At 36.3% G+C, this 20,143-nt stretch overlaps 1 protein-coding gene across 1 annotated transcript in view; it reads right to left on the reverse strand.

Annotated features, from left to right (window-relative positions):
• EYS (eyes shut homolog) overlaps positions 1–20,143 on the reverse strand; it is a 906,089-nt gene that overhangs the window by 825,639 nt on the left and 60,307 nt on the right. Inside the window, 3 exon segments of the mRNA XM_075747398.1 lie at positions 6,735–6,849; positions 13,067–13,194; positions 15,949–16,142. Of these exon segments, the coding sequence (XP_075603513.1) occupies positions 6,735–6,849; positions 13,067–13,194; positions 15,949–16,142 (437 nt within the window).

Consider the following 20,143-nt stretch of genomic DNA (forward strand, 5'->3'; position numbering starts at 1 on the left):
AGCCACTTGCTGTGGACAAATAGTTAGATGCCTGATTTCTCTTTGGGACCTAGAGGAAAGCTTTACATCCCCAGGTGATTCTTTACCTGCTTTTACTGCCCAGTCTCCTTGTGCCAGAAGCTTTGCTGGAGCCATTCTAATTCACCAGAAGTCTACCCAAACCACTGCATGTCACCAGGTGGTTAAAATGTGGCAGCAGTATGAATAGCACGAAAGAAACAACAGCTCTTTCTTCCCTGTCAGCTGTCCTTTGGGAATTGTTCATCTTTTCCCTGTCTTCATGTAAAGATAAGAATAATAGATACCTACACCCATAAATTGTTTTAGACACTCAGATTAAAAGCACTGAGGAAATACTATCAACTGTAAATTAAGAACACTGACTTTTCACTTATAAAAAACATTTAAGGAAAATAGAAATTGCCATGGAAATAGAAATGTCTGTTGAATTGTGTCTCCATGGGCAAATTTTTTAAAAAATATTTTTAAGAAGCAGGCTATCAAATTGTCAAAATAATGCAGATGATAGACAGTTTTATTGAATAGCTTCTGCTGGAAACTGCAATTGGTTCACACTTTAGTAATTGTAAAAGTATGGTTTATGTTAAACCTGTTTTAATTTAAATTTTTTGTTAAAACAGTGGCCCCTGTCTTCTAATACTGAGTAGGTGGAAGAGTTTAGGATAAAGTTGCCATATCCGGATAGTATTAATTAAAAATTTTCCTATGTGATGCATATCAAATAAAAATAAGGTATATTATATTTTCTTCAGAAGTTTAACAGTGATTATATAGATTTTAAAAAGTGATTCCAACATTGCAGCTGCAAAAGAGTAAAAATTCAATAGCAGGATTCTTGCAGTAATTGACTAATCAATAGTAAATTATAGAATTCTACATAGCAGTATTTTTTGAAAAAGAAAGATGTGTAATGTTCAAACACTGTATTTGTCCCCTGTTAAAATGATATGTCCAAATGATATCCAGATTTCTTAAAATGAGGCGAGGCTGCAATCTTATCTTTCTGTGTTTTAGAAACTAGCTAACAAAGTAAACAGCATATCTTTGACCTTCTACAGAGTACAAAGTGGTGGTGGTGGTGCTGGGGTTATGTTTTGACTATTCATGGCAACTCTGGGAAATATAATCCTTTTCCCAACCTTTTAATATCTGTGGAATGAGTCTGCTGCATTGACTACTAGAAGCAATCCACAATAAGTTTTCCAGCCTTCAGCCTTCTGCAGGAATTTTGGGGTTTGGATCCCACTGTAGTATAGCCTCATGAATTTTAATGTCTGGTGAAGTTATTCACTAGGACAGGACAGATGTGACCTGGCACTGATCGGATGGAAAACTGCTAGTACACTGCACTACACCATATTTTATTACCTAACAATTTTTGAAAATGCCCCTGGTATAATCAGCAGTGCATAGAAGAAGCAGCTGCACAAAACCATGCACAATACTGTTAGCACTTCCTTGCTAATGTGGCTTCAACATTTTTTGGTACCCAGAGTTAAATATTTTAAATACAACTCTTCTTTTGTTTTTCTTCTGAGAAAAACTGATAGCCCATGAACTGGCTTACCTTTGTGAATCTGTACGTAGTTTTGAGAATATAGTTTTAAAATGTTATTTTTCCATAAAACTCATTGTCAACAGAGTTTTCCAGTTTTTCAGCCTTGTTAAAACAATTTAGGTGATAGAACTGCCTATGATGTACCCTACACTGACAGTCACAGAAGTATGACCACTTACAAATGCTTCTGTATAGAAGTGCTCTATTTATGACTACAGGGATTGTCTTTCTGTCTTCATCAATAGTGTAGTGTCAAATTTAATAACCACCTTGAGCTCAAAGTTGTCTTCTTTGTCACTATCAGGAAACAGTCACTACTGTGTAACTCATGCTCTTTTTCCTGTGCATACAGCATTGCATTTATCTCTCTTAGAATATGTTGGTTTGGGTTTTTTTCTAAGTAGTATAGCCTAGCAAGAAATCCTGATCAGATTTGCGTATTATTAATGACCACCATTTTCTGTGGTCATCTGCACATTTAAACAGAAAGTTTTGTATTTTATCCTGTGTCAAAGTACTACAAATCACTAGTCCAAAAACAAATTGCCATGAGGTCCATTAAAAACACTCACAAGGGACAACAATTCCCAATTCATAATTATTTTCCTCTTTGATTATTCACTCAGTTTTTAGTTAATTTAATATGTTTTACAAAAAAAACCTAAGTAAAATTTTAAAATTAGAATAACAGCTACTTCACAGATCTTCAAGCCTATAAGCCAAATAATGTGATAATATATTAATCAGTTTGTGCCTTTTCTAATTTTGAAAAAAGAAATTAAAAAATTATCTTAAACAGCATTCTAGGTCTTTAACAGTCATCTTGGCAGTTGGCCACAACATGCACATCCAGCTACACAAGCTGTGGTATGTTCTGCTTCATCTGGATGGAGCAGGGTATGTGTGATGTGTGTACTACAAAAAGCAGAACATGCAACTATTTGGAAACAAAACTTTTTGTGTCAATTCATCTGATTGGCTATATCCATTAAAGTGTCATCAAGGTCTAGATTTTTATTTCCTTAGAACTGAACTTGTTCCATTAAATGATTTATTTTGCTTAATGAGTGAATCACAGTAGAAAATATTTCTCCATCACTATCTGTCCGGCATCTAATTAAATCTGCTTTGTCTGGTGTGATCTGTTTTCATTAAGCTATGTTAACAAATTAATTACGCAACTACACACTATTTTTCTATTGATAAATCCTATCTCAATATATACATCATGACTTTGGTTCCCAGGATGATGGGCAACAATGGGAAGAACAAAGGAAATTATTTGTTACTATTACAACTGTACTCTGAAATATGAGATATGAGAATTGAGATATAAAATTATGAAATATGAGAATATGAAACGCAAGGAGAAGGTCCATTTCCTCAGAAGTAATAATTCACATGTTTATCTGACACAACAGCATCATCAGTAAATCCTTCCTATAACTAAGCATGATTACCTAGTGTAAAGTTAACATACATTAGTTAGAGGGATTTCTTAACAGAGGTAGAAATAATTTTAGAAACATAGTAAATTACTGAATATAATAAATGTAAGCAGAGTGACTATTAATATTACAATTACTTATAATTAATGCTAATTAGTGATCAAGGACTTGTGCCAATAACTGTTACAGCCATACTGAAAAAATAAAATTATACTGTTTCAATTCTAAGTATTTACTACTCTGTGGAACTAAACTAGAGATTAATTTCAAAACAAAAATATTTTTTTAAATTAGATTTCAAGATTCAACACCTTGATTTTTTTAAAATTATTTTGTTGTGGGTTTTGTTGTTAGGTGATTTTTTTTTTAGATGACTGCTTAATGCCACTTATACAAATGCATTGAATGTTTCAGTATTTTCAAATCTGCTTTTGTAAAAAAAAACACCCAACAATCTAACAGCCACATTTATCTCATCTGGAATTCTCAAATTACTCATCAGTATTTGATTTCCTGATAATACTGAAAATACATATTTTCTATGGGGAAAAAACAAATTATGACCAAGAAAGTTCCAACTAAGAGAAACAAAAAAAAAGGATGTACAGAATCCATAGTTGTTTGTGTCTTCAAAGAGAAGTTAATCTATAGTTGATGTAGAACTGCTTATCTTGCAGATCAAGACACCACTCCACAAACCAACTGCCAAGGAAAAGGGCAATGATTTTCAACTGTGGTTCAGTATAATGTATATTTTCAACAAAAATTCCACTAATTTGTATCTGGCTCTTTATTATTCTTCATGCTTTCCTCCCTTTTTCTGCTCAATCTTGCCAATCTCAAAGGACTGTCATCATACCAGTTTTCTATCAGGTACTATACCATACCATTCACTTCTGTAGGCATCAAAGTTCAAACAAATAAAAATCCAACCTTTGACGTGCCAGGTCATCTGGCGCCATCTTATAGCATAATTCAGTGTCTGTTAAGAAAGTATCACATCTTATACTGGTGATGGTAGTATATTTTTGAGGATTATTTTATGAAAACATTTACTGCTATAAACCTATTTTGCTTTGGCCCAAACAGCAAATGTTAGCATACTTACTAACTACTAGCATAGCTTTCCTAAAAAATTGGTTTTTAATTTCTTTTTGTGTTAAATTAGTATTCACTTTGATGTCTGAATATGTCATATACATTGTACTCACTGATTACTTATATCACTTTTGTATTCTATTTTACTGTAACTTCTGCAATTGCTTCATAGAAGTGGACATAAGTAGTCGAAAAGAGCTAAAAGCAGTGTTTCTGTTTTGAATCTAGTATTTCTATCATGTAGGTAAGTTAACTGGGAGACACAAACATTTTCAAATCACTGTATCTTTTCATGAACACTTTTAGTTCAGTGCAGCAGAACTGGGCTCAGTATTTGTTTCATCTGCTATCAACAATGAGGAGAGGCAAATTCTAGAGAGTATTCCTCACCATCTATTTTATTATTCCGTGGTATATTACATATAGTATACTCAACAAAGCAAGAATTATGTTCTTCTATGTACAGATGTTTTAGTACTCTATTAGCATAAATCTGTGTTATGGAATATTTTGCAAATAACCTCAGATTTTGTGTTAAAGTAGATTTATATACTGTTGCTCTAGTTAAGATATATTTATAGGTAGCATTAAAAATGTTCTTAAAACACAAATTTTAAAACAATTTTCATCAGAATTAACAATTTAGCAGCTATACTTATTTTTTCAGTATTACAGAATTCATTAATTTCTGAAATTATCATTTACAGGTATTTACTTCACTAACTTTATCATGCTTTTAAATAAAATTCTCTTATAGATCTGATTACGTATCTGTGGAAGTGCAAGTATTTGAATGAGTAATGGGTCAATCTAAACAGCTGCTCCTGGCAATTATATTCAGGAACTAAGGGAAAGGACAAGATGCAGCAACTGGGAGACTGTCATGTAGTCAAGAGTGGTATGAATTTAATTCTTAGTGACGCTTGAAAAGTCCCTAACGGTATCTGACTTAGAATGTGCACAAAGAACAAGGTGCAAAAATATGGGTTGACCATTTTGATCAAATGACTGGAAGTTTCTTTTCTCTTTATTCCCATAAGTAACTAGGAGAAACAATCCTTGATCACATGTATATAGCAGTTTTCAGATCAAGTAAGACTCAAGGAACATGAGCAAATGCAAGCAGTCAGGTGAAAAGAGAAAATATCAACACCTCTCTAGCTTTTCTGACTACAAAAAAGGCAACAGTACTTGGACTGAATGAATAATTACATGCAAGGAATATTCAGAGAAACTGTCAGGACCTTGAATGCATCAACAGGCTCTTATTGGCATGACCAGCCTATAATCATCTTTCTCTGCACTCTTCTTTGGTGACCTCTTTCCCCTGTCTCACAGGTTTAACTGCCTGTGTTCAAGGTCAGCTCTGATGCAACCTAGCGCTGTCACCTTGGATCACCCTAGTGTGAAAACAGAACTCGCCTCTGACATGTCCACACTTTCATTCATTTACTCATGAGCTGCATTTAAGCTCAGGCCTTCGCACTAGAACCTTTCCAGAGCTTTTTTGTCATGTATGCCTGTATCCAGCTTTGTATCTTGCTGATTCTGATCTGCTGACTTGACTACCCAGTTTGACTGCAAACCTACTTCATCACTACGTACTTGTCTGGTGATCACTGGACTTTTGGCTGAATCTGCAAATCTGCAGTGTTCTTGTGGGTATTGAGAGATTGTGCCCTTTGTTGGTGAGGACACTGTCCCTGCCAGCGTTGCTGCCACCCTTGGTTCCTGCTCTCCTTCCCTTACAGATTAGACTACTCTTGCTACTCCCTGAAGCAAGGAGTAACAGCAATCCTAATACATTTTGGCTGAACACCCAAACAGATAAGTGAACTGGCACTAGATAAATGGCTCTAGGCGGCTCTGCTTGTGCAGAACGGTGGACAAAATGACCTCCAGAGGTCCTTTCCAACCTCAAACATTCTGTGATTCTGTGATAAACTCTTGTTATTTGCAGAATCAGTGGTTGTTTAGAGTAACCTTTAAGTTGTTAATTACTGCCATAGAGAAACTAGTATTTCCTCTCTTTTGACAAGCTATGGCCAGAAGAATCTTGGTACATGATGGATCTTGCTCAACATTTTTCAGAAGCTATTTTGAGAGTTAAAACAAGAAAAGTTACTTTTTTTTCAAATTATCAGTTGGAATCAACCTCACCGCACTGCATTTTTGTCATCAAACTTCTAAGTTTGTATTAAGTTTAAACGTGCTTATGTTTAGATTACTAATTTGATTCTGTTTAAAACAATGGCAACAGATATTTTCAATTCAAGCAATGTATTTTTAAAGACTGAAACACAGTTGTGATTATCATCTGTGTGGATAATAGCACTGGACCACAATTAGTTATATATTCTTTTTACTATAAAAATACTCTTCAGTTCTCTTACCTGATATAGTACAAATCAGAATCTCAGTAGAAAAGAAATAAAAAAATCCATATTACCCAAGTGAATCGTCCTTGCGTTATTGATTTAAATAAATAAAACACATTAATGTATGTCCCTCTTGTCTCTTAGAGTAATGAATTCATTTCAAGTTCTGTTTGTCTAAAGCTTTTATACTTTAGAGCACTGAATTAGTTTAACATGTATTAAATTACTTACAGTGAATCCTCCAATTATATTAAGACACAATCCTTCATTCAGACAGCTGATGCTGAGCAGCCTGCAGTAGTCAATTACTTCCTCACAGTTCTTTCCAGTGAATCCTGGCATGCAGCTGCAAATACACCAGTGTATTTTAGAGGACTTGCATTTTAAAAGTTAATTGTATTTAATTATGTTCCATAATTCTATTAAATAATGTTCTTGCAGTAACAAAACAGACCTCATGTTATTTAAAATAAACAGAACATGTTTTCAAGCAATTAAAAATCAGTTGCATGATTCTGGATATTTTTGCTACTACATAAAATATTTTTTTTCATTAAGGAAAGCATTTTCATACCAATACTTCATATAATCTTCTGGAAACAAAAAACAATCTAGAATGAGGTAATATTTAATAAAAAGCTATAAATGAGGTTTTGGAAACCTGTTAGAATGCATGGCTCAATTAAACCATCAGAGAGAAAAATTAGAAATATGATGATAAATGAGGTTTAAAGCAGTTAGCATCAATCATTACTAATGATTAAGAAAGAATAGTCAAAAATGACATGCTTAGGTATGTAAGGAACAATGTAAGGAATCTCTGGAGAGAACAATGCATGGTTGTTTTTGTGTTTGCTTAATTGCAATTTGGTATTTTCTTTAAAGGAGAAAACTAGCATTCTATTTTTGTGACAGTTTGTTAGTTCCATGTGATGCCAACAAAGCTGTGGGTAACTCTTCTATGGTAAAAGGAACTGCAGACATTTCTTCTGCTTCATGTCAGCACTTGTCATTAGTAGAAGATCCTTTTCTTATCTAGCCTTCCAGTGTTTAAAAAAATTCCCTATATACAAAGAAAAAAGATGAGCTTCATATGGATAGTAAGCAAGTCTTATTCAAAAGCAATAATGGAATAGTGCAGAAAAATATTTGAATATTTATATCATGCTCAAAATGTGTAAAAAAGTAAAATCCAGACTGTAAAAAACTCTCTTTTGTGTTTTGATAGATACATAATCCCTGTCAATATGTTTTTACAGACATAGTTAGCATGATCCTCTGTCTAAAGGCTCTTTCTGGTAGCATGGAAAGAAAAGATTTAAGTAGAAGAGAAAGGAAATGGCCATTTAGCTGAAAAATTTGTGTTTGTGAAGGAACCGAAAAGTAATGGGAAGTTTCTTTAGCTTTTTCTGAGGGGTACTTTGTCTAATGACTCAGCTCAGAAGCTGGAAATCATGAGGATGATGCAGAATTTCTTCTGTTTTTTCTATGCTTTTGCTCCTAATGGATAGGAGATTCAGTTGTGTTGCTTATGCTTCCCCATTTTAAAAAATATCACCATCCTTGGTTTCAGAATGCATGAAGCCTCTCACAGTTATGTAGCATGCGAAAGTAAAGGATATATTTTCAATAACAAATAGTTAGGCAGCAATATTCAATAGAAAGCATCTGAATTAACCGTATTTTTCAAATCAGTTAAAGATGCCTAATCGGTGGGTATGACTATGCCTCTGAGGGACGCACAGAGGCATCTAGCATGTCCAGAAGTTTAAATCACTTATTAACCTTTGGTGAAGTGTTAAACAGTCTGGATTTCACCAGAAAACCCTGGACAGCATTCAAGTAGTCCATGTGTAGGACCATTTGGACAGAGGTGGATGGCTATGGAAAAACCTTCTCTAAAAAGTAAGCAGCAATGGACTACATAATCTTCACCCTCCTCTTGAAAATCCTCCTCTGTATGTAAATCCTATAATTATTCTGCTACCATTTCAAGTACTTGGAATCAAAATTTTTGCAAAGTGTGTTCTTAACAAATTTCCAGTTCTTGTATTGTAGCTAAAAGGAGTTTTTCATAATAGTTAGCAACTTTTATTTCAGCATATTCAAAGATACCAGATAGTTAAATACTTATTTTTCCCTCTGTGCTGCTTTTGGTTGGGATAGAGTTAATTTTTTTCGTAGTAGCTAGTATGGGGCTGTGTTTGGATTCGTGCTGAAAACAGCACGATAACACAGGGATGTGTTTGTTACTGCTGAGCAGTGCTTACACAGAGCCAAGGCCTTTGCTGCTTCTCACCCCACCCCACCAGCGAGGAGGCTGGGGGTGCACAGGGAGTTGGGAGGGGACACAGCTGGGACAGCTGACCCCAACTGACCAAAGGGATATTCCATACCATATGATGTCATGATCAGCATATAAAGCTGGGGGAAGAAGGAGGAAAGGGGGGGACGATCAGAATAATAGCATTTGTCTTCCCAGGTAACCATTACATGTGATGGATCCCTGCTTTCCTGGAGATGGCTGAACACCTGCCTGCCCATGGGAAGTGGTGAATGAAGTCTTTGTTTTGCTTTGCTTGTGTGCACAGCTTTTGCTTTACTTATTAAACTGCCTTTATCTCAACCCACGAGTTTTCTCACTTTCACTCTTCCAATTCTCTCTCCCATCCTGCCAGGGGTAATGAGCTGTGTGGTGCTTAGTTGCCAGCTGGGGCAAACCCACAACACCTACCCTCAAAACAAAAGTACTCATATCATCAGATTATTTGTTGTCCTTTATATTGTAGCACCAGCACCATATATTACATTTATATATAAAAGGAATGTAAAGTTAAAAAAAAAAAAATCTTCTAATTCCATTTTTAAATAACACTTAAAATGAAATCAGAGTGACTCAATTGCAACATTTGTTTTCCTGATTTGTTTTCACCTATGATCCAAAATCAGGTGAAAGAGCTCCTAGCTTTCTTGGTTCAATTTATTTAGGTAATCTATGACTGTTACATAAAATGGATAATTTAGTAAGCCAATTTTAGAAGCTGCTGCTTCTAATTTTTATATTCGTTCATTTTTCCCATTTTTAATTGTTGTTTTGCAATAGACATAGCAATGTCAGAGAAGGTAAGAATAAATTAACAGCAAGAAAGTTGACGGTAAAGTTCCAAAGATGACACTAACAGAACAAATTTTTTCAGAACACCCTTTCACATTTTTTGTGACTTTTTATCATCCTAAAGAACACGGCTAATAGATGAAGATACAAAGTAAACAATCACAATTTATTGTGATGGATATTCTTGTTCATGGCCTATTTGAATTCACCTTAAATTTTGACATTTAAGAAAAAATGCTACTATTAGATTCTTAGCACAAAGTTGTATATGACATCAAGACTGAAAGGATGGAATTAGGATACAAGATAGTCATACATCATAACTGAAGTGGAGAAAATTAAATTGAGTCTGTTTGGTTATATGTTTAGAATGGAAAACAACTGCTTTCCCAAAGAAGAAAGGATAAGTAGATAGAAGCTGAGATGGTGATGGATATAAGCAGAATGCAGCTTGGGCAAAAGGAGAAACACATAAAATAGGGGCAAGCAAAACAAAACAAAAAGGAGTAAAAAGGTCAATACAGCTATTATTTGAATTTGTATATGCATGCAAGTTAAATGCCATTACATTTATTTAAAATGTTAAAATGCTATAAAACTGGATCAGGTAGTAGTGTTACACTAAACACATGCAGGTTTTTCGTGGAGTAACTAGACATAGCCATAACCTACAGTATTTGACAATGATCACCAAATGTGAAACAAAACGTCCACTTAAAACTTTGAATGAGCAGCTCCAAACCTCCTGGATAAAGCAACATAGTTAATGGTAGGTTTCCTTCCAGTAAAATGAGTTAAAACATGACTCACAGCCAGATAGTTTCCAAGTCTCTGACTTAACAAAACTGAAACAGTTGAACCACTGTTCCTACAGGTCTTCCAAAATCCTCTGTTATTCCAGTAGCTAATGGAAGACATAAATTTACACAGAGAATGCTGAATCCTAAAACCAATAGCACCTGCTGACTGTTGGCCCTCTCTAGAAGTCAGCACCTCCTCTACATTTCAGCACTTTTGACTTGGGCAAGACTGCAGCTCTCACAACCAAATTACTGAATTACTGAGAAGGACGTGATTCCTATGCTATCAAAATGCTTTCTGTCACCTGAATGCCTCCTTCCAAGTATACAGACATAAATATACACAGAATTTACATTTATTAAATATTTGGGATTAAGTTGGCAGAAAAATTATTTTAATTTCACAAAAAAAATGTGGAAATAATTTTCAATTTTTTAACAAGAAACACTAAAAATATCGCAATCACTAATTGGAGCCGTCAGGGACTGAATGGCAAAACTAAGGCTGAGTTCTGGAGGTTTTCAATATACAATTGGACAGGGTACTAGATAATCTCATCTAAGCTCCCTTTCCCATAGAAGGTTGGATCAGATGATCTTTCGAGGTGTCTTCCAACCTGGGCTGTTGATTCTATGATTCTGTTGAAACTAAGTTCCAGTGCTGCCGTATTTATCTAACATTAAAAGTCTGCAGTTTTAGTATCTGGTTTAGGACAGCAGTCCAGGCTTTCTCTGTACCTCTCTGTACAGAGAAAATTGGGAACCTCCAGAAAATGCTTCAACTCACTTGTCATACAAATTTCTTTTTGGAAGAGATAAGTCACTTTCTAGAGTTTTTGTTCTTCACCAAGAAAGTCTGCGTGCAACTTGAATGCTAGGGAAAACTACATGGATTGAACACTATCCAAATTTTTTACTTAAACAGTATTTACAGGGCCAAGCACTTGATGTTATACAAAGTTCAAGGATACACTCCTCATTATTCTTTTCATAGTATTCTCTCTAGGATGTTATTTCCCATTTTTAGTGCATTCCTAGTGTTAAAAATAATAAGCTTACAACCTATCCCATTTCTCAAACAAGCTCTCCACAAACGTGTCTTGCCTGTCTTGTCAAATGTGTATTTTACAGATAACACAACTGAATGCATGAATAATACACAAATATTAAAGGTAAAATCTAAGCAGCATTGATATTAATAGGATCTTAACATTTGATATTAGCAGTAAACAGGAATGTACCATCTGAGCCCAAAGCTAAAACCTCTAGTACATAGCTTTGCCACATAACTTAAGCGATTCTCTTGATAATTAATATAAATAGGTTGTTAATTGCCCATTTTTACTTTTATATTGATCTAAATCATTACTTCCACTCTTATTCTAACATAGCGTATCAATGGAAAGACTGTTAAATCACCATGCCTTTCCATAGCTATTTTTATTAACCAATTTGCATGGTACACTGAGGTCCATGGCACAGACCATTTCTACCAGTGCTTCATGAAATTATTATAAATTATTCAATCTGCATTGTACACAGGGCCAGGATTTTTTTTTTTTATTTTAAAGAAAGACAGTCTACATCTTGATATTAATTGTTCATGTTATGCATATTTTTCAATGTACTTCAAGCATAATTTCATACTAATTCCTGCACCAACATACTATGTAAAAGACTGGCTATATAATAGTACGTTATTAGTAGCTTGTATCTTGGTTCTATGCTATACATATCTATATGGGAAGATATAGTACTGTGTATGTGTTTGTATGTGTGTATGTATGTATATATGTATTTAGGTGTAAGAATAAATAAAATTGTGTCATCTTTTCTTCTTTGGGAAAATGGTAAACATAATTCTACTTATATTTTAATTTCCAGGCTTCTCAACTGAATCTCTTCTGAAAGACTGTAACTTTATGTTCTATACTTCTGTTATGTATTTGCAGTTTTTAAGTTCATTCATAATGTGTTCTCAGGCTTTTGTGTACCACAGCTTTCAATTTTCTGCTTTTATGAATATCCTAAAATTTGAAAGTTGTTTACTGCACTTCAGTAATGCTTAGCAGAACTTACTCCAGGCAACTAGATAAAAGCCAAGCAAATGGGAAGAGGAAAATTGTATTCCTTAGTGGTGTAAGAAAATATCTAAAAAGCTATTTAAAATGGAATGAAATTAGATACTGGGTCACTTCTGTTATTTTCAAATGGATAATTTTAGCATTGTTTTCTGAATAAAGCACTGTTTAATATGCTTCTTGAAGGATCAATCTAAGACCTACTAATGCATGTCTGTGAATTAGAAATAAAATCACTTATCCTTTCCAAAACAACATAAACATCATACACTCTGGGAGTGGTACCTGTAGTCTCACTTGTCATCAGTGTGTCAGGATTTATATATTTTATCTTACAGAATTAATAATGAAACAATTTATAACTTTGTAAATGCTTTAAATCTTTTTGTAGCACTTCAGGAATTTTCAAGACAACTAACACAGTAGAGCACCAAAAATAAAAACTTGTTAAAAGAAAAGTTTCTAGTTTTCTGTGTTCTCTGTGACTGATGATATCTTTTCTTTCTGCAATCAGTAGTATATCAAGTGATCTACGATGTACTGAAATAAATTAATTTCTAATCTTACCGGCAGTTATAGTTCTGCTGTTGAGCTACACAAGTTGCATTATTTAAGCAAGGCAATAATTCACATGGATTCATTATTTTCTCACAGAACTTGCCAGTGAATATTGGCAGACAGATACATGCCACATCCTATAGAAGAGAAGGAAATTAGAAATAATTATTTGTTGTACCCACGGCAATACAGAAATTAGTATTTGCTTCCATTACTATAGAGACCCTAACTAGGACAGGGTTTCATCATATTAAACAGTCTACAAAGACAGAACAAAAAGCAGTCCTAGACCCAAATAGGTTACAAACATAATTTAGGACAAGTGGAACAGGCCTTCCAGCACAGATTATACCAGAGTTGAGTTTGCTAGCTGGAAATACACCAGTTCTAAATTTGCCTGGCTTTGTGATTTCATAACTGAATCAAGAAGGAGCTTTATAATTCATTTAGGTTTTTTTTCTCATTTCTGAATTTGTTCCAATGCAATATTTGCATCTATCAAACGCTAACACTGCACAAGGTACATTAGTTACCAAAAAGTATTCACTAACTAGAGCAGGAAAGAAAATGATGTGTATCCTTTTTCCCCTTCAATATAAAGCACAGATATGACGGTGGAAGACATCTGTCAGTTACCACAATCTGTAATTTACACAGTAAGAACAGCAAGTTATTTTACAAAACAAAATATTCCTTAGAGCTGACACTCTCACTCTTATTTTTCTATAGAAAGTAATGTCCCTCAGAGGCCTTTTGATGACAGTAAGGAAAGTAAACGAAAAATATACAGGGGTTTGTTCCCCTGGTGAAATTGGAAGTGTTCAGGTGTTTCTTTAGGATCAGTCTTAAAGGCATGACCAGGGAACTTCATTTTAACATATATTGAGAGATTTCTATGTGTGTGAAACAAACTACTGTATCTGTTTGTCTATAGAAATGATTGTACAAAATAGTATGTGCTAGTATATCTGCTAGACAAAATATTTAGACAGATTGCATAATTTAGAAATCTAACAATTTGTTCACCAATTTTTATGTCTCTTTTTTCCTCTCTTTGTGAGTATGTATCACTGCTATGTCATAATTGAGCTTTTGAACTCTTCTTTCACTATTTTGGTTCTGTATAATCACAGATATTTGCAATATTCATGCTAATGAAAGAACATTGACAATGTAGTTTGAAATATGACCAGACATGACTCTATTATCAAACCTTTGTGAGTCTGAATGAATTTATTCTATTTTATAAAAAGAAAAAAGAAAGAAAAAACCCCAGGAATTAAAATAACAGATGCCACAGGAAAACTAATAGGGAAAAAATCACTATTTAATAAAGATGACTCATTTATCATGCTTTGTATCAGAAGATTTTATTAGAGAGAAAAAAAATAAAAATTAAAAAAAAAATGCTAATTCCTGAAGTGACCACCAGGCAACTGAACTGAAAATGTGGAACTTGAGCTTTTTAACTGTAGAAATATCAGAAAAAATACACATTTAGACAATGCTGTGTTTCTTCACAAAGCATGCAAAGCTAATTTAAAAATTTACATTACAATTAAGTGTTTTGGCACTTTTATAAAACAGATCCTCCTGGAAGCCTTGTCAAGGCATATGGATGACAGGGAGGTGATTAGAAACAGCTGACATGGCTTCACAAAGGACAAATCATGCCTAATCAGTCTGATGGTTTTCTGCAATGGAGTGACTGTGTTGATAGATAAGGGAAGGGCAACTGAGGTCATGTATCTTGACTTCTGTAGGGCCGCTGACATTGTCCCACACAACATCATTGTTGCCAAATTGGAGAGACATGGGTTTGATGTATGGACTATTCAGTGGATAAGGAATCGGCAGGATGGACATTTCCAAAGACTTGCAATCAACAGCTCAATGTCCAAATGGAGATCAATAACAAGAAGTGGTATCCCTCATGGGCCTGTACTGTTCAATATCTTTAGTAATGCCACAGACAGTGGGATTGAGTGCACTCTCAGCAAGTTTGTGGATGACACCAAGCAGAGTGGTGCAGTTGATTCACTAAAGGGAAGGGATGTCATCCAGAGTGACCTTGACAGGCTTGAGGTGTGGACCTGTGCAAACTATATGAAGTTCAACAAAGCCAAGTGCAAGGTCCTGCACCTGGGTCAGGGCCATCACCAGTATCAGTACAGACTAGGTGATGAATGCATTAAAAGCAGCCCTGTGTAGAAGGACTTGGTGACATTGGTGGATGAAAAATTGGATATGAATCGGCAATGTGTGCTTGTAGCCCAGAAAAACAATTGTATCCTGAGCTGCATAAAAAGAAGTGTGACCAGCAGGTCGAGGGAGGTGATTCTTCCCCTCTACTCCACTGAGACCCCACCTGGAGTACCGTGTGCAGGTCTGGGGACCCCAGCACAAGAAAGACATGGAGCTGTTGGAACAAGTCCAGAAGAGGACCATGAAAATAGCTTTAGAGAAAGGCTGAGAGAATTGGGGTTTTTCAGCCTAGAGAAGTGAAGTCACTGGAGAGATATTATTGATACCTTTCAATACTTAAAGAGGGCCTATAAGAAAGATAGAGACTTTTTACCAGGCCTGTAGTGATAGCACAAGGAATAATGGTTTTAAACTGAAAGAGAGTAGATTTAGATTAGATGTAAGGAAGACTTTTTTTACTATCAGGGTGGTGAGACACTGGAACAAATTTCCCAGAGTTGCGCATGCTCCATCCCTGGAAGTGTTCAAGGCCAGGCTGGATGGGGCTTTGAACAACCTGATATAGTGGAAGATGTTCCTGCCCATCGTAGGAGGTCTTTAAAGGTCCTTTCCAACCCAAACCATTCTGTGATTCTGTGTTTCTATGTTTCTATGTTCAAACAGGTATCTCTGAATTTTATACTTACATTTGGCAAATCAATACATGTACCTCTGTTCTGACATGGTGTTGAAGAACATTCATTGATATCAATTTCACAGTTGTGACCAAGAAAACCAGTAGGACAATCACAAATATATCCAGACTGATTATATTGGCATATGCCCCCATTCAAGCATGACTGAGATGCACAAGGTTCACCAGGTTCCTCACAAAATGGACCTAAAAGAAATAAACATAAAAAAATAGGGCATGTTTGAGTGAATGATGCTTCATATCATGTCACTGTGTTGTGTTTCCTATTGTTTCTCATTAATGCACTTTTTTTTTTTTTTAATTTTAGGAGGAATTTAGAGGCTTTTATTTATTATTTTTTCTTAAGTTGTCTATACTGTGAAGCTCCAGTTACTGACTGTGATACCTGTAAACTATCACCATTTGAAAAGCAAAGAACTTAAAATATTCCTGTATGTTTTGTTTGTTTTGTTGAATAAACATGGTAGAAATATGCGGGAGTGACTAAACTCATCTATAGTAAGGGGAGGAGGAGAACTAGAACCAAGTCCCAGGAGACACTGAACAGTTACTGAACATCTCTCTCACAGTGGTTATTATTAAGGGAAACTGAATTCAGTGGACTTTCAGACCAAGGAGGTTGTTCCCATTCCTGTTTATAAATCCAGCCAGTAGCGAAGCTGGTGCACACACCATCACGCACACACACAATACAAACACAGTGCCCACATGGATCAACATGAAGAACAGTGTCTTTCTCCACACATAAACACAAACAACACTCACATGAGCATAAACAGCAATGATGGCTCAAACGTTTTCCACCTCTCTGGCTAGTCAATATTGAAGTTCACCAGCGAACATAAACATTCTCTCATTTTCTAAACGCACAAATAAACCCACATTAATAGATCCCTTAAATATCAGCATAAGTTTTAGGTCTGGCTGATATCCGTACCCAGATCCTGAACCTCTTGCCAACTTGCTGACTCAGACCTTGAGTCATTCCAGATCTTGGTATCATTCTATTTCGTATATATCATATTTCTGATATTATTACCTAGATAATGGTATAACCTGATATGGTTACCTAGGCTCTGTTGGCATTGCAAGAAAATAATCCACAAAATGTCCCAAATTCTTCTCCTTTAATTATCTGTGAAGTTTTCGTGTCTCACAAAATTTTCCCTTAACCATCTGTGAAATCCAGTCATCGCTCATGGCAGTAGCTGTAACTTTTGTCAGCCACTCACTCAGTTATTTGTTAAGCTCAGCAACTTCTCTTGTTATGTCCAGTAGTTTCCCACGTTCTGTTCAGTTTTTGTAACCCCAGGCAGGGGTTTACTAATCTGCATGTATATCTCAAGTTATGAGCTGCCTAAGTATTTTGGACTCTTTCCAATTGTGCAACATCAAAGATACAGTAGAATTATAACAACTAAGAATTTACTTCCATTTACTTATGGAAAATGATGTGGCAAATATGCTTTTTACATATCTTGTACTTTGGTACTCTGATTTTCACCACCTTCGTAATACATACTTACAGATTACATCAGATGCATTTTTCAATAATTTGCTGTAGTAATAACATTAACTTTATAATAAATCTATTCTGAAGTAGTAGTATGCATTGATTCCGCATTTTGTGTGTCTGAATTAAAAATAGACACTCATAAAAGAATAAATAATACTTTACAAAAAGAAGGATACTTTTGAAATGGTAAACAGAATACTTTTAACTCAGAATTGTAAACTGCAAAGTAAACACAGCTAATTCATTCTAAACCAACTAATAGATAAGTATGCAGGCCTCTCATCATTTCCTTACCAACAGACTAGCTATACAGAGCAACTGTAAGTATGTGGAACATTTACCAGGACATCTGTTTTTTCTGGCAGAAAGCACCAGGGGAGACTCGAGGTCGACCCCTGGGGTTTTGGAGTCGGGGATACAGAGGGACGCGGGTTGCTAAAAAAGACTGTAGTGGGTCGACCCTGGCGGAGGGCCAGGTGCCCACCAGAGCCGCTCTATCACTCCCCTCCTTCATTAGACAGGGGAGAAAAGTTATAACTAAAAAAAACTTATGGGTCGAGATAAGGACAGGGAGAGGTCATTCTGTAATTATCACGAGCAAAACAGACCGAACTTAGAGAGGGAATTCATCTAATTTATTACTGAGCAAAACAGAGTAGAGGAATGAGAAATAAAATCAAATCTTAAAACACCTCCCCCCACCCCTCCCATCTTCCCGGGCTCAACTTCACTCCCGGCTTCAACCTCCGACCCCCCTCAGCGGCACAGGGGGACGGGGAGTGGGGGTTACGGTCAGTTCATCACACGGTGTTTCTGCCGCTTCTTCATCCTCAGGGGGAGGACTCCTCTCATCGTTCCCCTGCTCCAGCGTGGGGACCCTCTCACGGGAGACAGTCCTTCATGACCTTCTCCAACGTGAGTCTCCTCCATGGGGTGCAGACCTTCAGGAGCAAACTGCTCCAGTGTGGGTCCCCCACAGGGTCACAAGTCCTGCCAGCAAACCTGCTCTGGCGTGGGCTCCTCTCTCCACGGGGCCACAGGTCCTGCCAGGAGCTTGCTCCAGCACGGGCTTCCCATGGGGCCACAGCCTCCTTCAGGTGCCTCCACCTGCTCCGGTGTGGGGTCCTCCATGGGCTGCAGGTGGAATCTCTACCCCCCCCTCATCCTCCCTCCATGGGCTGCAGGGGGACAGCCTGCTTCACCATGGTCTTCACCACGGGCTGCAGGGGAATCTTGCTGCGGCGCCTGGAGCACCTCCTCCCCCTCCTTCTTCACTGACCTTGGTCTCTGCAGATGTTCTTACATCTTCTCACTCCTCTCTCTGGCTGCAAAAGTGCTCTCTAACTGGTTTTTTCTCTTTCTTAAATATGTTATCACAGAGGCGCTGATTGGCTTGGCCTTGGCCAGCGGCGGATCCCTCTTGGAGCCGGCTGGCATTGGCTCTATCAGACACAGGGGTAACTTCTAGCAGCTTCTCACAGAAGCCACCCCTGTAGCCACCCCCCGCTAACAAAACCTCGCCACACAAAACCAACACAACATCCAAATATCACACTGTGTCTCATATACCAGAACAGCTGATGCAACAACCACTATACAAGCAAATCCCATTAGCATAAAAAGGTTCAAAACACCATTTCCTTTTTATCACTCAGTTCATTGAAAATAATTGTTCTAAGAAGGCAAAATTAATTCGATCTATCTTTTAGGAGGTATTATTCACTTCTTTTTAGCATCAAAGGGCATTCAAAGAATCTTTTGTGCATTTTTGCTATCCCTCATCACCATAGTAACCAAATTACAGTAAAAGTATATTGCAATGTGCAGATGTTAGGGCTTACTACTAGGAAAAGCTAAGGCGGCCATTCCTCAGAACAAGGCCATTGACTCATATTAGTGCATATATAAGAGAACATTTGCAACATGAAGTGAGGTGGATTGGTCAATTGTTTCTTATTATTCAATTTAGTATTTAGCTGTCCTGTTATACTTCAGTACAATATTGTACCCCAGCAGTACTCATAGATGAGGTGATATATCAATACTTATATCTTATTTTTTTTTCCTTTTATTAGGCACATTTTACAAGAATGGGTGCTCCTATCCCACCCATATTACTAAACAGGAGAAGGTAAATCAGCAAAGCAGTGACCCCAACTGCTCTACCCAAAGGAAAGCCAGAAAGCATAGTGCCACAAGCAAAATGGATTAAGGAGTTGTTCCTGCCACTGTTTCTAGCCCAACTCCATCCAATTCTCCCCATTTTTTCTGTCACCATTACCAAGAATTTCTTAGCCTTTTGTTAAACAATGGTACTGGATGGAATTAGAACGAGGAAAGACTAAATGAACAAGATAACACAGGATAATGAAGGCCAGTTGGGGAGATCAGATGAAAGAGATGCCTTTTTGGTAATTATATGCTCATTTGTAGCAAAACTAAGAAAAGGGCATTGTTCTTCTAAAAAAAAAGACATAATGAAACTTTCTTTTAGGGAAGACTAAAAGTCGCTAGAAGAGGAATAGAGAAAAGCCTGAGAGAAGATAAGGAAATATTGTTAACCACAGCATGAGAGATGTATGAAGGGAAAAATGCATGTTTCAAGGAAAAAAAAGTGTTTATCTTCTTTTCTCCTTGACATCTCCTTGCAAAGGGGAAAAATTCATATTTT

The sequence above is a fragment of the Balearica regulorum genome, chromosome 3, assembly GCF_011004875.1.
Source record: "Balearica regulorum gibbericeps isolate bBalReg1 chromosome 3, bBalReg1.pri, whole genome shotgun sequence".
Lineage (NCBI taxonomy): Eukaryota > Metazoa > Chordata > Aves > Gruiformes > Gruidae > Balearica > Balearica regulorum.